Genomic DNA, 18,915 nt, shown 5'->3' on the forward strand with positions numbered 1-18,915 from the left:
TTTATCTAAAATGTGTTTTATTTCAAAAAGATAAATAAACAAAATCTAAATATGACACACAATGCACATTTTTTAAACTCCTTCGGCGTAAACTTGGCAGAGGTTATTTACACAACACATGCTAGTCTTTAGTGGAACGTGTGTGATATTCTCTATAAAAGGAGGCTCATCTTGTCAGAAATTGGAACACTATCCACGTGAGAGAGGGAGCACCAATGTTCATACTTAGTGTGTGTGCGCGCGTGTGTGTGTGTGTGTGCGTGCGTATTACAGTGTGGCAACAAACACAACAAGCGTGGCGAGAGAAACCAGAGCACTGGCTAAACAACAGAAAATGTCATTCATATCCTAACAAAAGTGAATCAGCAAAAGACTAGACTTGGTTATTCTACAGCCGTGGTAGAGTAGAGTTAGATCTCCTTCACTTTGCCAAGCTGCACTTTCCCATTGGTGAGGTGGTGGTGTAAATCACCATTTAGGTGCTGGGGATTGCCGTTGGCTACCACGCCGACGCCTTCGCCGACTGAGCTCTTTTGACTACTTTTGAGGTCCTTGACGGGGAGTCGTTTCCCCTTCATGTAGGCCTGCACCCAGAAGTTGGAGAAGAGGATGAAGAAGAGGACGCCGTACATCCAAATGAGGTGGATCCACAGGGGCATCTGGTAGTCACACTTCTCCATGAAGTAGTACTGGCTGATGTGCACCGACACCAGAATGAACTGCATCTGTGTGGACCAGCAGGCGGAAATTGTTAAGTGTGTAAAGGAAAAAAAAATTAAGAAAAAATCTGTCAAACTCAGTGGACATTTTTGTATCAGGAAATACTCGCAGAGGATTAAAAAAAATGCACAGTTGTGAGTAACAATGTCAGTGAAGTAATCATTAGTAATAAAATAATCTATCGGTTTTACTTTAGTTACATCCTTATTCCAAAATAAAATAACGTTTTTTTGTCCTCAAAATTCTACACACTGTACCCCATAATGACAATGTGAAAAGTAATATATACAGTAAAGGCCTAAAGTTTGGACACACCTTTTCATTTCAATGAGTTTTCTTTATTTTCATGACTATTTACATTGTAGATTGTCACATCAAAGCTATGAATGAACACATGGGGAGTTATATTCTTAAAAAAAACCAAGGTGAAATAACTGAAAACATGTTTTATATTCTAGTTTCTTCAAAATAGCCACTCTTTGCTCTGATTACTGCTTTGCACACTCTTGGCATTCTCTCGATGAGCTTCAAGAGGTGGTCACCTGAAATGGTTTTCACCTCACAGGTGTCATAGTTTTGATGCCTTCAGTGACAATCTACAATGTAAATAGTCATGAAAATAAAGAAAAGGCATTGAATGAGAAGGTGTGCCTAAACTCTTGACGCACACACACACTTTTTTTTTAATGCATTCTAACTCTTAAATGACTGTAAATCAAAGTCCGCATACAATGGAGCCAATGGGAGGTCCTCTATCGGCCCATAAAACCCAATAAATAACCATCCAAAAAGCGCCAACAACACTCCATTTACATTGTGGGATCAGATCCGAAAATGTCGTTGTGGTTTGTGCAGCCCTTTGAAGCATTTGTGAGTAAAGGCTATATAAATAAACATTGATTGAATGATTGATTAATATCATGATTTGATTATTAACAAAGTATTGGTGATACTGCTATTATAAGCGTTGATGCAGACAAAGTATTTATAACGGCGCCGTGATCACGAGTTTGCGCGGCATTGTTAACATCACCAGCTGCTTCCTTGTTTCCTTGCTTGTCAAACTTTATTGTAGATCATAAATCATGCCTCTCACCTGGATAGTAGAAGGATGAGGACATAATCTGAATAGTTGGAACCCCTTGACAGTCAATGTATACTCGGAAATGGCGAGAACAACACAAAAAGATATGTGGTTCTACCCCCCCTTTCTTATTGAGGATTATGAGCTATTCTTCATCTAAATGGGAATATATGAACATCCTAGCAGTCGGTATCCCAGTGACAGACCTTGCAGGGTAAGTGATGTTTTATTGTGTTTGTTGGCGCTCATAAAGTCTGGAGTGAGTAATAATCAATAATGTTGTTCAAAAATAAGCAAATGATGTGATGCGTTTTTTTAAATGAATGTGCTGCGTATGCTTAAAATGATCAAAATATGTAAATATAAAATGTTATTGTGAATGTGCCTGTGACTACAAACCCCGTTTCCATATGAGTTGGGAAATTGTGTTAAATGTAAATATAAACGGAATACAATGATTTGCAAATCATTTTCAACCCATATTCAATTGAATATGCTACAAAGACAACATATTTGATGTTCAAACTGATAAACATTTTTTTTGCAAATAATCATTAACTTTAGAATTTGATGTCAGCAACACGTGACAAAGAAGTTGGGAAAGGTGGCAATAAATACTGATAAAGTTGAGGAATGCTCATCAAACACTTATTTGGAACATCCCGCAGGTGAACAGGCAAATTGGGAACAGGTGGGTACCATTATTGGGTATAAAAGTAGATTCCATGAAATGCTCAGTCATACACAAACAAAGATGGGGCGAGGGTCACCACTTTGTCAACAAATGTGTGAGCAAATTGTTGAACAGTTTAAAAAAAAACTTTCTCAACCAGCTATTGCAAGAAATTTAGGGATTTCACCATCTACGGTCCGTAATATCATCAAAGGGTTCAGAGAATCTGGAGAAATCACTCCACGTAAGCAGCTAAGCCCGTGACCTTCGATTCCCTCAGGCTGTAGTGCATCAACAAGCGACTTCAGTGTGTAAAGGATATCACCACATGGGCTCAGGAACACTTCAGAAACCCACTGTCAGTAACTACAGTTGGTCGCTACATCTGTAAGTGCAAGTTAAAACTCTCCTATGCAAGGCGAACACCGTTTATCAACAACACCCAGAAATGCCGTCGGCTTCGCTGGGCCTGAGTTCATCTAAGATGGACTGATACAAAGTGGAAAAGTGTTCTGTGGTCTGATGAGTCCACATTTCAAATTGTTTTTGGAAACTGTGGACGTCGTGTCCTCCGGACCAAAGAGGAAAAGAACCATCCGGATTGTTATAGGCGCAAAGTTGAAAAGCCAGCATCTGTGATGGTATGGGGGTGTATTAGTGCCCAAAACATGGGTAACTTACACATCTGTGAAGGCGCCATTAATGCTGAAAGGTACATACAAGTTTTGGAGCAACATATGTTGCCATCCAAGCAACGTTACCATGGACGCCCCTGCTTATTTCAGCAAGACAATGTCAAGCCACGTTTTACATCAACGTGGCTTCATAGTAAAAGAGTGCGGGTACTAGACTGGCCTGCCTGTAGTCCAGACATGTCTCCCATTGAAAATGTGTGGCACATTATGAAGCCTAAAATACTACAACGGAGACCCCCGGACTGTTGAACAATTTAAGCTGTACATCAAGCAAGAATGGGAAATAATTCCACCTGAGAAGCTTAAAAAATGTGTCTCCTCAGTTCCCAAACGTTTACTGAGTGTTGTTAAAAGAAAAGGTGATGTAACACAGTGGTGAACATGCCCTTTCCCAACTACTTTGGCACGTGTTGCAGCCATGAAATTCTAAGTTAATTATTATTTGCAAAAAAAAGAAAAAGTTTATGAGTTTGAACATCAAATATCTTGTCTTTGTAGCATATTCAACTGAATATGGGTTGAAAAGGATTTGCAAATCATTGTATTCCGTTTATATTTACATCTAACACAATTTCCCAACTCATATGGAAACAGGGTATGTACATTAAACATATACAGTCCTCGGCTGGAAACTTTCATTTATTTTACATCAGAGCAGGTAAAAATAAGATGATCAGTAATCGAAACAAAGGCACGTAGACTGAGACGATAAAACAAGTAATTGATATGTTAGTCAAAGTATAAATAGTAAATACAAGACAAAACGAAATCAAATCATATTTAATTTCGTCTTGCTGATGGGTGGGACAAAATTGGAACACATCCAATCACCGCTCATAAATGGCGTTGAAAGACGGGTGGGGGTTAGGTATTAATCAGATTATTTTGCGGGATAAGGAAGTCACCGCCAAAACCAATATGTGTGGCTTTAACATGTAATATTTGCACACCAGGGAGATAGCGAACAGGACACATTTAGTTTTTACTGCCATTATGCCATCAGCAGGCCAGTCATCTATTCTGACATCGACACAGCTGTAAATCCAATCTATTATTTGCTACTATCAGTGTTGCGCCAACAACTGATTCAGTGTCAAAAATTGATTCCCGTCACCACGTTGCAAAAGCGCATACCACTTTCGGGCTTCTTCTGTTCACAACTGATTACTAACTACATGTAGGGAAAACTCTTATAGTTGTGGTTATCGTAAGGATATGTGTTTGAAATGATTTAAGCCTTTATTGTGTTCGAAAAATGACAGAGTTGGTCCCTTTCTACGGTAATAATGAGCTTGTAAAGTACTGTTATTGATCCGATGTTTATGTGCTAATACCTCTTTCTTGTTTAGAAACCACATACAATATCTGATCTTTGTTTATGCACATAATAAACATGAATCAAGTGTTTGGATGTATTCATTTAAGAGGGTTACATATATGATTAAAAAATACCTACAATACTGTACTGTTTACGTGTTGAAGTACCCTTTAAAAAGCTGCAATCTACCCTAAACAATTTATGTTTGCCAATTTGGATATTGACACGTGTCATCTGTGCATCTCCTGAGGGTATTCTAGTAATGTGTGCACAAATTAGGTGTCATTATAATTTTACTTTGAATAACTTTGTGGCAACCAAGAAAACATTGATTTAATGAATACATCCAAACACTTGATTAATATTTATTATGAGCGTCAACAAATAACAGTTGATTTTGTATGTAGCTTCTCAAGAATAGGGTACAGCACATCACCATTGGATCTAAAACAGTCCATTACAATTAATACCATAGAAATGGCCAACTCAAATTATTATCCTTAAAATATTTTTCTGCAGCTGGGTCTGCATATATACTTACATCATGTATATGAAACCTTAGTGGAGGTTTTTGGGTGTTTTTAAGAGCTTTATAGGCAAAATAGAGCGGCTCCCATAGGCTTCATTGTAAGCAGACTTTAGATTGCATTTATTTAATATTTAGAATGCATTAAAAATGCATCCATCGTCATGTCTTTCATAATGATTGTGAACGATAGTCAAAATTCCAAAAAAAGTGCAGTTCCGCTTTAAACATTACACCTTTTTCTAAATGGACAGCCACCGCATGTAGGCGACTTAACATCTGTGAAGACAAAGTGCTGCAAGATGTCGTTCATGTCGGCAACTACCGGTACATTACCTGTCACTCTTTAAACTCCTTGTGCACGACTGAATGCTTGTTATATAAATGTTTACCTAAGTTTGAAGCAAATGTGATAATACTGTATTGCCAGCATTGGTGAGGCATATTACCACTTGCAGCGCAGCGCTTCTATGTTTAAAGCGTCACCTTTATCTGTAGTTTTGAAGCCCAAATATCTCCATATTGCGCTTCACACATCCTCTTCGTTAACAAGTAGAATTGACGTTTCTGTTGCCATTCTACCTCGCCACACTGTTTCTGCTTGTATGTGCTGTGTAGGCGATGACACACTCATGCGCCTCGGCTCAGCAACGTCACCGCCGCACAGCAGCAAATGTGAATGGAAAAAAGGACCAGTATGTTTCAAAGGCAGTAGCACCTTTTTTATTTATTAGTACCACAATATTAGTAGCGGAGTTATATACAACCCTAGTCCCACCATAGAGTTAACGGACAAGGTTGTTTTTTAACATTCAACATGCTTCGGTTGGTGAATAAACGAAGAACTACACGGAGAAGAAGCAGCCATCGACAACTGTTGTCTCTTGTAGTTTTTAAAAAGGTATGTAACTTTAAAGTTTTCACATTTGCAAGCTTTTCGTCAGTATTTTTAGCCTAACGTTAGCTAGCGTGGCTAATGTTACAAACTAACGTACAATATTCTCTGGCCCGACCTGAGCAAGTCAGCATCTGATCAATCCCTCGCTTTGAAGGGCTAGATTCATATCCCCTACCTCTCGTTATGCCCACGACCCCTACATGCAAAGAGTCATTGGGACACCACTACCCTCACGGGAATGGGCAAAATGTAGGGATAGGGCTAAAGAGTAGGACGAGGGGGTGTATTGGGACTGGCCCTAAGTGGTTTCCCAATTCCGAGGGAAGATTACAAAGCTCTACCCCTTGTTGCTTCATTTCGAGGGTGTAGTGGTAGTGGATGAGTGCTAGTGATAGTGAGAGAGAATGAACCATGGGATTGGGCCTTATTGTCACCAGGTTTTGAGCAAATCAATAACTTGCAGTCCAGTAAAACATTTAAAAAAATGTTCCTGCATGACTAGCTTGAGTTTCCAATAATTTCTACAACTCTTATTTTTTTGTGATAGAGTGATTGGAGCTCATACTTGTTGGTCACAAAAAACATTCATGAAGTTTGGTTCTTTTATGAATTTATTATGTGTCTACTGAAAATGTGACCAAATCTGCTGGGTCAAAAGTATACATACAGCAATGTTAATATTTGGTTACATGTCCCTTGGCAAGTTTCACTGCAATAAGGCACTCCTCTTGACAAAATTGGTGCAGTTCAGCTAAATTTGTTGGTCTTCTGACATGGACTTGTTTTTTCAGCATTGTCCACACGTTTAAGTCAGGACTTTGGGAAAGCCATTCTAAAACCTTAATTCTAGCCGGATTTAGCCATTCCTTTACCACTTTTGACATGTGTTTGGGGTCATTGTCCTGTTAGAACACCCAACTGCGTCCAAGAGCTAACCTCCGGGCTGATGATTTTAGGTTGTCCTGAAGAATTTGGAAATAATCCTCCTTTTTCATTGTCTCATTTAAAGCACCAGTTCCATTGGCAGAAAAACAGGCCCAGAGCATAATACTACCACCACCAAGCTTAACGGTAGGTGTGGTGTTCCTGGGATTAAAGGCCTCACTTTTTCTCCTCCAAACATATTGCTAGAATTAAGGTTTTAGAATAAAATTCCCAAAGTCCTGACTTAAACGTGTGGACAATGCTGAAGAAACAAGTCCATGTCAGAAAACCAACACATTTAGCTGAACCGCACCAATTTTGTCAAGGGGAGTGGTCAAAAATTCAACCAGAAGCTTGCCAGAAGCTTGTGGATAGCTACCAAAAGCGCATTATTGCAGTGAAAGTTGCCAAGGGACATGTAACCAAATATTAACATTGGTGTATGCATACTTTTGACCCAGCAGATTTGGTCACATTTTCAGTAGACCCATAATAAATTCATAAAAGAACCAAACTTCATGAATGTTTGTTGTGACCAACAAGTATGTGCTCCAAAATAAGAGTTGTAGAAAGTATTGGAAACTCAAGACAGCCATGACATTATGTGCTTTACAAGTGTATGTAAACTTTTGATCGTGACTGATATACAGTATATATATACATACATATATATATATATATATATATATATATATATATATATATAGTGTCACCAGGTAAAGATAATGATGTATTACTATGATTAGTATTATCCAAATATGATAAATGAAAATGACAACTACCGTATTTTTCGGACTATAAGTCGCAGTTTTTTTTCATAGTTTGGTCGGGATCCAGTGCGACTTATATATGTTTTTTTCCTTCTTTATTATGCATTTTCGGCAGGTGCGACTTATACTCTGGTGTGACTTATACTCCGAAAAATACGGTAGATATACTAAACAAAAATATAAACGCAACACTTTTGTTTTTGCTCCCATTTTTCATGTGTTGAACTCAAAGATTAACAACTTTTACTATATACACTAAAGACCTATTCCTCTCAGATAGTGTTCACAAATATGTCCAAATCTGTGTTAGTGGGCATAATCCATCCCACCTCACAGATGTGGCAAATCAAGATGCTGATTAAACAGCAAAATTATTGCACAGGTGCACAATAAAAGGCCACTCTGGAATGTGCAGTTATACCACATGACACAATGCCACAGATGTCGCAAGTTTTAAGGGAGCGTGCAGTTGACATGCTGACTGCAGGAATGTCCACCAGAGCTGTCGCCTGTGCATTGAATGTTCATTTCTCTACCATAAGCCGCCTCCAAAGGTGTTTCAGAGTATTTGGCAGTACATCCAACTGGCCTCACAACCGCAGACCGCATGTAACCACACCAGCCTAGGACATTCACATCCAGCAGGTGCACCTCCATGATTGTCTGAGATCAGCCAAACCAAAATTGGTTTGCATCAGTGGTCCCCAACCTTTTTGTAGCTGCGGACCGGTCAACGCTTGAAAATTTGTCCCACGGACCGGGGGTGTGTGGGGGGGGGGTTATTTTATTTTTTTCATAAAGATATACAATCATGTGTGCTTACGGACTGTATCCCTGAAGACTGTATTAAACTATATTGATATATAATGTATATATTGTGTTTTTTATGTTGATTTAATACAACAACAAAAAAAACGTTGTTTTTTTTTCTTGTGCGGCCCGGTACCAATCGGTCCGTGGACCGGTGGTTGGGGACCACTGGTTTGCATGACCAAATAATTTCTGCACAAACTGTGAGAAAGCATCTTAGGGAAGCTCATCCGCATACTTGTTGTCTTTATCGGGGTCTTGCTGTGACTACAGTTCCTCATCGTGACCGACTTGCGTGGGCAAATGCTCACATTCAACAGTGTCTGGCACACTGAAGAGGTGTTCTTTTCACGGATGAATCCCGGTTTTCACTGTTCACGGCAGATGGTAGACAGCGTGTGTGGCGTCATTTGGGAGAGCGGTTTGCGGATGTCAACGTTGTGACTTGAGTGGCCCATGGATGGGGTGGGGTTATGGTATGGGCATGTATGTTAGACAACGAACACAAGTGCATTATATTGATGGCATTTTGAATGTACAGAGATATCGTGACGAGATCCTGAGGCCCATTGTTGTGCCATTCACCTTATGTTGCAGCATGACAATGCACCCATGTTGCAAGGATGTGTACACAATTCCTGTGAGCTGAATACATCCCAGTTCTTGCATGGCCAGCATACTCACAGGACATGCCACCCACTGAGCATGTTTGGGATGCTGTGGATGGGCGTATACAACAGCGTGTACCAGATCCTGCCAGGATCCAGCAACTTTGCATAGCCATTGAAAAGTAGTGAACCAACATCCACAGGCCACAATCAACAACCTGATCAACTCTATGCGAAGGAGATGTGTTGCACTGCCTGAGGCAAATTGTGGTCACACCAGATACCAACTGCTTTTCTGACAGCCCCGCTCCCCCCAATAAAGCAAAACTGCACATTTCAGAGTTGCCTTTTATTGTGGGCAGCCTAAGGCACACCTGTGCAATAATCATGCTGTTTAATCAGCATCTTAATATGCCACACCTGTGAGGTGGGATGGATTATCTTGACAAAGAAGAAGTGTTAATGAACACATATTTAGATAGATTTGTGAACAATATTTGAGAGAAATAGGTCTTTAGGGTATATAATAAAAGTTTTAGATCTTTTGAGTTCAACTTATCCATCCATTCATTTTCCAGCGCTTGTCCCGTTCGGGGTCGCGGGAGTGCTGGAGCCTATCTCAGCTGCATTCAGGCGGAAGGCGGGGTACACCCTGGAACAAGTCGCCACCTCATCGCAGGGCCAACACAGACAGACAACACTCACAATTATACACTAGGGCCAATTTAGTTTTGCCAATCAACCTATCCCCAGGTGCATGTCTTTGGAGGTGGGAGGAAGCCGGAGTACCCGCAGGGAACCCACGCAGTCATGGGGAGAACATGCAAACTCCACACAGAAAGATCCCGAGCCCACGATCGAACTCAGGACCTTTGTATTGTGAGGCACTGTTCCACCGTGCTGCCCGAGTTCAACTCATGAAAAATGTATATAAATACACGTACATACATGCATACATATATACTGTACACGTACGTACATACATGCATACATATATACTGTACACGTACATACATGCATACATATATACTGTACACGTACATACATGCATACATATATACTGTACATATATGTATCTATAGATAGATCAAGAGATAGATCGCTCGAGATATACACACATACACAAACATATAAAATGTTTTTGTTTTGGCAGAAAACACGTCATCCCAAACATTTTTATGGACGTACCAACAAGCCATGGTTTTTCGTCATTTGCCAGTGGTTTCGGAACGTAAACCCAGCGAATGGTATACTGTATAAAAGCTCTGTTTTCTGCTACTCCTTTTCGTGTACGTTGGATTATGTGTTACACTTCAAAGAAATTGGTTAAACATATTTGAAATAAACGTAATTAAACATCTAGAACAGTGGTTCTTAACCTGGGTTCGATCGAACCCTAGGGGTTCGGTGAGTCGGGCTCAGGGGTTCGGCGGAGGTCAAGACACACCCGACTCATTGTATAAATAAAAACTTCTCCCTATCGGCATATTACGGATACGGCAACAGCAGAAGTCACACTGATTTGCAGATGTGTAATTTGTTGTGCGTTTATGCACTGTGTTGGTTTTGTTCTTTGAACAAGGTGATGTTCATGCACGGTTCATTTTGTACACCAGTAAAAAACATGGTAACACTTTAGTATGGAGAACATATTCACCATTAATTAGTTGCTTATTAACATGCAAATTAGTAACATATTGGCTCTTAACTAGTCATTATTAAGTACTTATTAATGCCTTATTCGGCATGGCCTTATTATAAGCCTAACCCTCTAACCCTGGCCCTAACCCTCTAACCCTAACCAAATAACTCTAAATTAAGTCTTTGTTACTCAGAATATGTTCCCAGAGTGTCCAAAAAACTCTAAATTAAGTCTTTGTTACTTAGAATATGTTCCCCATACTAAAGTGTTACCAAAAACATATAACTTTGTCTTGAATTTGAAAAAAAAAAATTTTTTTTTTTTTTTTCACTAAAGAAGGGTTCGGTGAATGCGCACATGAAACTGGTGGGGTTCGGTACTTCCAACAAGGTTAAGAACCACTGATCTAAAAAATATGTTTTGTTGGACACTTTTTGTGGAATTGTGCAGACGTATCTAATGTTGTGACCCCAGTGAGTGTGTATACAACACCTACAAGCTGGATGGCAGTCATGTACTTCTTCCACCACAGGTATTTCTGGAAGCGTGGTCCAGCGGCAGACAGGCCGTAGTAGGTGTACATGATGACATGGACGCCGCAGTTGATCATGGCATGGAAGGAGCACATTCCTCCAGCTGGACATAGTGAGGATTGATGTGAAGTTGTCATTATGTTTAACACTGACTGTGCGGTTTGTATTGGACGTTTCCTACCAGGAGTCAGATACACGCCCCACCACCACGACCAGGGCATGAAGGAGTGATGAAACACATGGAGAAATGTGATCTGGTTTTGTTTCTTCCGCAACACAAAGAATAGCTGAAATGACATCGAGATGGCTTCAAGTTACGCAACATATATCATCAGGCTAACAAAAACAATAGATTTTTTAAATAAAGATTTTGAGAAATGTAAACATTTCTTACTGTGTCGATGAGTTCAATGAACTTGGAAAAAAAAAAGACCCAGGCAACGTGCACCATCTAAAAGGAAGGGTAAAAGAGGAGCTGATGAGTTGTGATTATCAGGTCATGGATTCCATTTATACTTTACAAAACGGCTCACATAGTCACAATTTACAACATTTCATCCTTTAGAAAATAAAAAATCCACAATAGCATACATCATTTTTTTTTTAAATGTGTTTTTGTTTGGGGAACCGTAACCCCCCTGGAGGGATTACATTCAGTATACATTCAAAAAGGGTAAAAGAAACAAGATTTTTGGGAGTATTAATATATGATCAAATGAACTGGAAATCTCATATACAAAACATACAACATAAGGTGGCAAAAAACAATAATGAATAAAGCCAAATACGTCCTGGGCCAAAAATCACTTCATATTCTCTACTGCTCGCTAGTGTTACCATATCTGAGTTATTGTGTAGAAATATGGGGAAATAACTACAAATGTGCGCTACATTCGCTAACCGTGTTACAAAAAAGATCAGTTAGAATAATACATAATGTTGGACATAGAGAACATACAAATCCTTTATTTATTGAGTCAAAAATATTAAAGTTCGGTGATTTGGTAAAATTGCAAACAGCTAAAATTATGTACAAAGCAAACTATAACCTGCTACCAAAGAATGTACAACAATTCTTCTCAACTAAAGAGTAAATGATTCTATATATTTGTAAACGCTCTGAAGTGGGAAAGGGGTAGGATTAAATAAGCTTTGCTTCTTCCTACTCCTTTTCCGGCATGATGTAAAATGAAATGATATGAAATTGTGTGATGTATTATATTGTAAGTGTGTTCATGTTCGAAATAAACTAAAGAAAGAAAGAAAGAAAAATAAGCAATTACAAACATGTTCCTCCAGAATTGTTCACTTATTGAAACAAATTAAAACTGTTTTAGTGTTCATTATTTTTTAAATGTTAAACATTTTACAGACAGCGTTTTGACATTTTCCTTTTTTTTTCCAAACCTTTGACTACATAAGAGATTATTTTTTTTTGGCATTTTAGGAGTTGCTTCTTTTTGGCCATCATTTTGATTCTGTTATTACATATTGAATAATTTTTCCTTAACATTTATTTTCATGTTAAATTTTATAATTCCAATTCAAAATGTCTTTGTAGGTCTATCAGAAATCTGATGCTGGTAATGGATTTAAACCCAACTTGTACTAGTGAGGACAACAATGTCCCCATTAAGCCATTATATAACCACAATTTGTAATCTCACACCCATCACAAATAAATTAATAAATACAATATATTTTCAATATTTTTTATCTATTTATTTAAAAGGTCAAAATAATAAATATTATTGAAAATGTGTCTGTTTTTTCCCACACTCAAATTGATTTGAGTGAAAAAAATGTTTGAATGCTTTTATTTTTATAATTTTATACCCATTTTAGGCCGCTTTTGTCCTTGAAGGGGAACGGCACTTCTGGGGGGATTTTTGCCTATCATTCACAATCCCTGTGTAAGACAACAAAACAAACTTTTATTATTTTCATGCATTCTAATTTGTAATATTCGACAAGTACAAGGTGGTTAACAATGAAGCTAATTAGAGTAGTCTATTGCGCCCATGAAGCTCTCTAAAAGCATCCAAAACCTGACAATGCTCCATTTATATGGTGAGACCTACATATTAACACAGTTTTAGTGATATTGTTATTACAAGCATTTACGCTGAGGAACTACTTTTAGCGACGCCGTGATCACAGAGAGCTAATTAGCTTATGCAGAATTTGACGTATTGAGCTGGTGAGCTGCTGCATCGCCTCAGAGTTGGTGAAAGTTAATTCTAGATTATAAATCATGCCTCTCACAGGTTGTGGCAATAAACCGAGAAGTTACCGTAGTCATTTAACTTAGACCTGGAAATGACACAAAAAACGCTTGTTTGCACCCACCATTTTTGACTTATTTTTTATTTTTGAATCTGCGTATGATTAATTATTCATCTAAATGGGAATATATGAACATCCCATCAGTCGGCATCCCATTGAGAGCAGACATTCTACAGTAAGTGATTGTTTTATTATGTTTTTAGTTTTTTTTGTCTTGTTTAGCTCTGAGCAATAGTGCTACTTGCTGGGTTTGCTTATCACACAGCTTCTAAAACTTGTAGATCATCCTCCTTATATTCAGGCTAAAAAATATAACGTTCTGGATCATCATTAGTCACAAAGGAGTTGTCGTTTCTTATGAAGTCTGCCATGATTAGTTGTTGCTGAAGTAAATAGTGAGCGTTGTGAAATGATTGTGCCGTCCCATGTTTAACATGACCAAAATACGTAAATATTAAATGTTATTTCAAATGTGCCTGTTACTACATTACATATATACTTACAGCATCTATATAAAATGTTGGAGTTTTTTTAAGTTTTTTAGTCTTTAGAGCGCTTTATAAGCATGAGAATAGGGTGGATCCCATTCTAAATTGTTAGCTGACTCTTGTTAGCATATATTTACAAGTTAGAATGCATAAAAAAAGAAAAAAATATATGTGTGCTTGACTCACATAATAGTTGAGATTAATAGGCATAATTCCAAAAAAAGCGCAGTTCCCCTTTAACATCGCAAGAGGTATTTAAATTAAACTGTACTCTAAGGGTTCAAATATATATTTTTTGTTTTCAGTTAAACAGGTTTTTTTTAAATATGTACTTTTTGGCTTTCTATGTTTTCCATTTGTTGTTGTTGTTTTAGATTGATTAAAATCCAGGATGGCTAAACATTTTATTTTTATTTTTTGGTGGGATTGTAAAAAAAAAAAAAAAATCTTCGAGACATTTAGTTTTGGACATCATATTCCCCGTAGAGGGATTATAACCAGTTTACAATACATTTAAAAACAAACAATTAAAACTCTTATGCGTATATTGAGATCTTATTGTTTTTTTATTTCTTTATTCGAAGAGTTAGGCATTTTTTTCCCCCAACTTAAAAAAAATAATAATTTAAAAGAAAAAAATATGGTGTTTTGACATTTTCATTTCTAAAAAAACCCCCCAGTAAAACAGAAGTATGTATATCTTTTTAATACTAGAGAAATATTTGGTATATTCTTTGTTTGTTTTTTTAGATACATTTGTTAAAAAAAAAATATATATATATATATTTAATCTATTCTTATATTCTTATTATACTTATTAGTTGTATAGTTGTTGAAATTGGGAGGAACATTTTTTTGTCATTTTTTCCCCAATTTAAAAAAATACTAAAAAAAAAAAAAAAAAAGTGGTGTTTTGACATTTTCATTTCTCCAAAAAAATAAAATGTTTAGTTAACAGAATTATGTACATCTTTTTAAAAATTCTATAGAAATATTTGGTATATTCTTTGCTCGTTTTTTTTTAGATAACTTTGTCAGAAATTAACAAAAAAAGATATTCATTCATTCTTATTATACTTATTAGTTGTATATTTGTTGAAATTGGGAGGATTGTTTGTTTTTAGGCATTTGACGATTTTTGAGAAGTTTAAAAAAACAAATTCTGCGCATTTATGGGTTTCTATTGACGGTGAACATATTCTGTAATCAATACACACAACATGACATCAACACTAACCCAATAAACTTGTTGTACAGACTTGACTTTCTAATCAAAAGATTTGCCGTCTTACACGAAGTGCCTGCGGACTGCTGGAAGGGTCAATGAGGTCACATTTCCATGTAAAGGTGGTGGCCCAGCCGGACATCATGAACTGTGCGTACCAATGGGGACAGATTGGAGCGTTACGCAATGAAAAAGATTTATGGCGCAGTGGCGGGACATTATTTACTCATGCAAGTACCTCATAGACGATATAGGAGTTGAGTAGGACCATGCTGAAATTGTAGACGATCATGGCTGTTTTTAAGTTGAAAGGTTTGCGGTTGGCCATCAGGCGAGGCCCCACGAAGACGGACAAGATGACATAGGACACCAAGATGGAGGTCATCGTGATGGGACATCTTACCAACGGGTAGTCTTTGACCCTCGGGTCTGGAAAGGACACATTTGAGCATTTACTACAGGAAAGTTTCATTCTGCCGCGCTTAAAAGTTAAATCAAAGCTGGACACAAACAACTGAATCTAAACAATGGCACTACAGGTATTTTGATGGTTTAAGATCGAAGTAGAACATAGAGTTTAGTAATGGCACATATACAAAAGTATTCCAATTATTTTCGCAAACATTTTTTTATTTCACATTTTTTATATATTTTTATTAAAAAATTATTGTGTTTTTTTCCTCTGATAAAAAAAAAGCTTAAAAAAACACGACAAAAAAACACCTCCATTTTTGTGGCTAGTATTAGTGATGTTTTTTAGACGTAGACAAACTTTATTGATCCACAAGGGAAATTGTTCCACACAGTAGCTCAGTTTCAAAAGATGGAAAGGATAATGCAGGTATAAAGTAGACTAAAAATGTACCATAGTAGCAAAATAAAATACAACATATGTAATATTTATATATTAAATATACAGTATATAATATATACTGATTATTATTATATTATTATATTTCTATACGATATATAACAAATCCCAACTACCATGTACAATATTAAAGTATATGTAACAGCTGCAGGAAAAAAAAAAAGTAGATCCTTTTAAAATTAAAATTAAAACATTTACTTTTAATATTAAAAGTAAAACATTATTTTGTTTAAAGTAGACTATAAAAAAAAACATGTAGGTAAAAAAAAATGCTGACATTTTAATATAAAATTGATGGATGTTTTCTTATCAAATAAAAATACTAGTTGTTTTTTTCAAAGTATAATTCTAGTGGCTGAAATGCCAGTTTTTTTTTTACACTTTTATTCTTACAGTTAAATGTTGACGACTGAGCTACTTTTATTTACCATGATATCAGTCTGGGTTTTTTTAATGTTTTTTTTACAGTGTACTGTAAAATGTATTCATGAATTTATTTTACTTATAGTTTCAACTGAAATATTTGGTGTGTGTTTTCATATTTGGTGTGTGTTTTTATATTTTGTTTTCCAATAAAAAAAAAACCTCTTGTAAATGTCCAGTATTCAAACAATGTATGAACACTGCATGGAACTGCAAAAAAAATAAAAAATAAATAATAAAAAAAGAAACAGGAGTTTTATCTGTGAGGAGACTGAGGGCTGCTGCAGCCAAGTGGAGACTACGGAGTACAACAAACACTGTAGTCTCCAGGCAAAGTGTATGCGTTCAGTCTGCGTTTTCTGTATATGCATCCTCACATAACAATACAATGACTAACCTTGCCTGTTGAGCAAGTGGCCGCCGCGCTTACAAAAGGCGGGCTGGCGTCATTATTTCCATTTACATCAATGATAACTCACCGCATTTTGACAGTAGATCGTTGTGGAAGTCTAAAATATTCGACCAGGCTTCCCACAGCATGGTGAATGCTCAGCTCTTTTCTGAAAACACCCGCCTGTTCAAATATTTCAACACAATGTTTAGACAGCATTGAACAAACAGGAGGCAGCTGCTGGAAGGCAGACAGAGGTCAGGTAAATCCATAAAAAGGTGATTTCATGATCAAGATTAGATATAAAGGGTTCTTTGTGTCGTCATGTACAGTAAAAATGATTAGATAGTAACTGAGCGAGTCAGACAGGTGAGGCCAACAACTGAGAGGCTTATGAGAAAAACTTTAAAAGACTTATAGTGAAGAATACATCCATCCATCCATCCATCCATTTTTTACCGCTTAAGAACATAAAAAGGCACTGGGTTTTACCTGCTGAGTCCTCAGCTCCTGTTAGCGGGGAAGAAGCTAAAAGAGCCAGGGCGGGCCGGCAGGCAATCAACCCTCAGGAGGGAGCCTATGGGTCAGCCACAGCACGGAGGAGGTCGGTAGGGTGGAAGCCAACTCAGCTTCTCACCTGGAGCTCAGTTTCCAGCGGCAACAAATATCCAAGAAGAGCTCAAAATGTGTGTTAGGTGCTCGCTAACGTGTGTGGAAGAAGGTCAGAGAAGCGAGGCTAGGATGACTTTGGGAGCACAATCACCGGAGTCCATTTAAAGTGTTACTAGACAGCAGGCAAGTTTCAGGACCACACCCTGTTTCACTGGCAGGCTCCGCCCACCTGGCCTCGCTATGCTGGTCTGTGATTGGACAGATTCATCAATGAGACATTTAAAGAGACAGACACAGGCAACTACAACTATACGAGGAAAAAGGTGTGGAATTATAAAGTTTGGAATAGTCTACTTGTTAAAAAATACAAGATTCCCCTCGAGAAAAACAGTTTTTCACTCTTTCCTGCAGTGGTGTTTGAATATTGGAATTTTATTTGAAAGTTAAAGTTAAAAATGTCATTGAAAAGTAAAGGGAAGTCCAATTAGACTTTACTAAAAATTACAAATATTTTTTGTTTTAATTGAAAAGAAGAAGAAGAAGAAAATATAACAGAATTTACGACAATTTAACATTTAAGACAGATTTTTTTTTAAATCTTTGATGAACAGAAATATTTTTTTCAATTACGGATTTTTTTTACATCAAATTTTTTTTTTCTTCTTCTTTTATGAATAGGGAAACAACTTTTTACTGAAACAAAAATGCAAAAAAAAGGAACATTTTATACGTATTTTCTTTAAATTGAAAAAATCTTTTGAAAAACAAATTGCAACAAATTATATATATATATGTATATATATATATATATATATATATATATATATATATATATATATATCAGTGTTTCCCACACATTCATTTATTTGTGGCGGCCCGCCACGAAAGAATTACGTCCGCCACAAATGGATTTTTCGGCTTTTGACTCGCTCGACCGCTCATAAAAGCAATGGGACTGTCTGTGAATGTTGCTTGTAGTTACAACTCCGGTGCAGTAGGTGGCGGTAGCCTACTATGCATTGTAACTCTGCCAATAGCACTTAATTCACCTGGTGGGCCAGAAGAAGAAGAAGAAGAAGAAGAAGAAGAAGAAGAAGAAGAAGAAGAGGGACGGACGGACGGGATCAAAATACGAGTGTAATATAGGTTACAGGTAGATAGGTTATAGCTGCATCGCTCGCGGCTCGTCATATATTTAACGTTAATCCGCGATTTCACCGAGCGTTTCACTGACGGTGAGCAGCCTGACGCTGCTTCATTAACACCGCCGCTGTTTGACTCGGGGTCCGGGGCAGACGCACGTAATAACAGTCACGTGTTTTCATACCGACGAGTTAACGTGTCCAGGTTATAACCCTGTTGTCAATAAACACACGTGGACTGAAGCTAAATTGTCCACTGTCCACTGCAGCATGTGA

General features: G+C 37.3%; 1 protein-coding gene across 2 annotated transcripts; it reads right to left on the bottom strand.

Annotated features, from left to right (window-relative positions):
- elovl1a (ELOVL fatty acid elongase 1a) lies at positions 1–17,711 on the bottom strand. 2 transcript variants are annotated; one of them, XM_061979436.2, is made up of 8 exons: positions 17,378–17,711; positions 16,974–17,068; positions 15,439–15,629; positions 15,268–15,348; positions 11,596–11,652; positions 11,383–11,488; positions 11,165–11,304; positions 1–725 (listed from the first exon to the last, which is right to left on the bottom strand). In XM_061979436.2, the coding sequence occupies exons 2-8, from the start codon at positions 17,032–17,034 to the stop codon at positions 411–413; spliced, it is 951 nt and encodes a 316-aa protein (XP_061835420.1). In that variant the 5' UTR covers positions 17,035–17,068; positions 17,378–17,711; the 3' UTR covers positions 1–410. The 2 variants fall into 2 exon arrangements, with proteins under 2 accessions (XP_061835420.1, XP_061835419.1); XM_061979435.2 differs by having other exon boundaries at positions 11,165–11,488.
- Positions 17,712–18,915: the final 1,204 nt, after the last annotated feature.

This window comes from Nerophis lumbriciformis, linkage group LG19, assembly GCF_033978685.3.
Source record: "Nerophis lumbriciformis linkage group LG19, RoL_Nlum_v2.1, whole genome shotgun sequence".
Lineage (NCBI taxonomy): Eukaryota > Metazoa > Chordata > Actinopteri > Syngnathiformes > Syngnathidae > Nerophis > Nerophis lumbriciformis.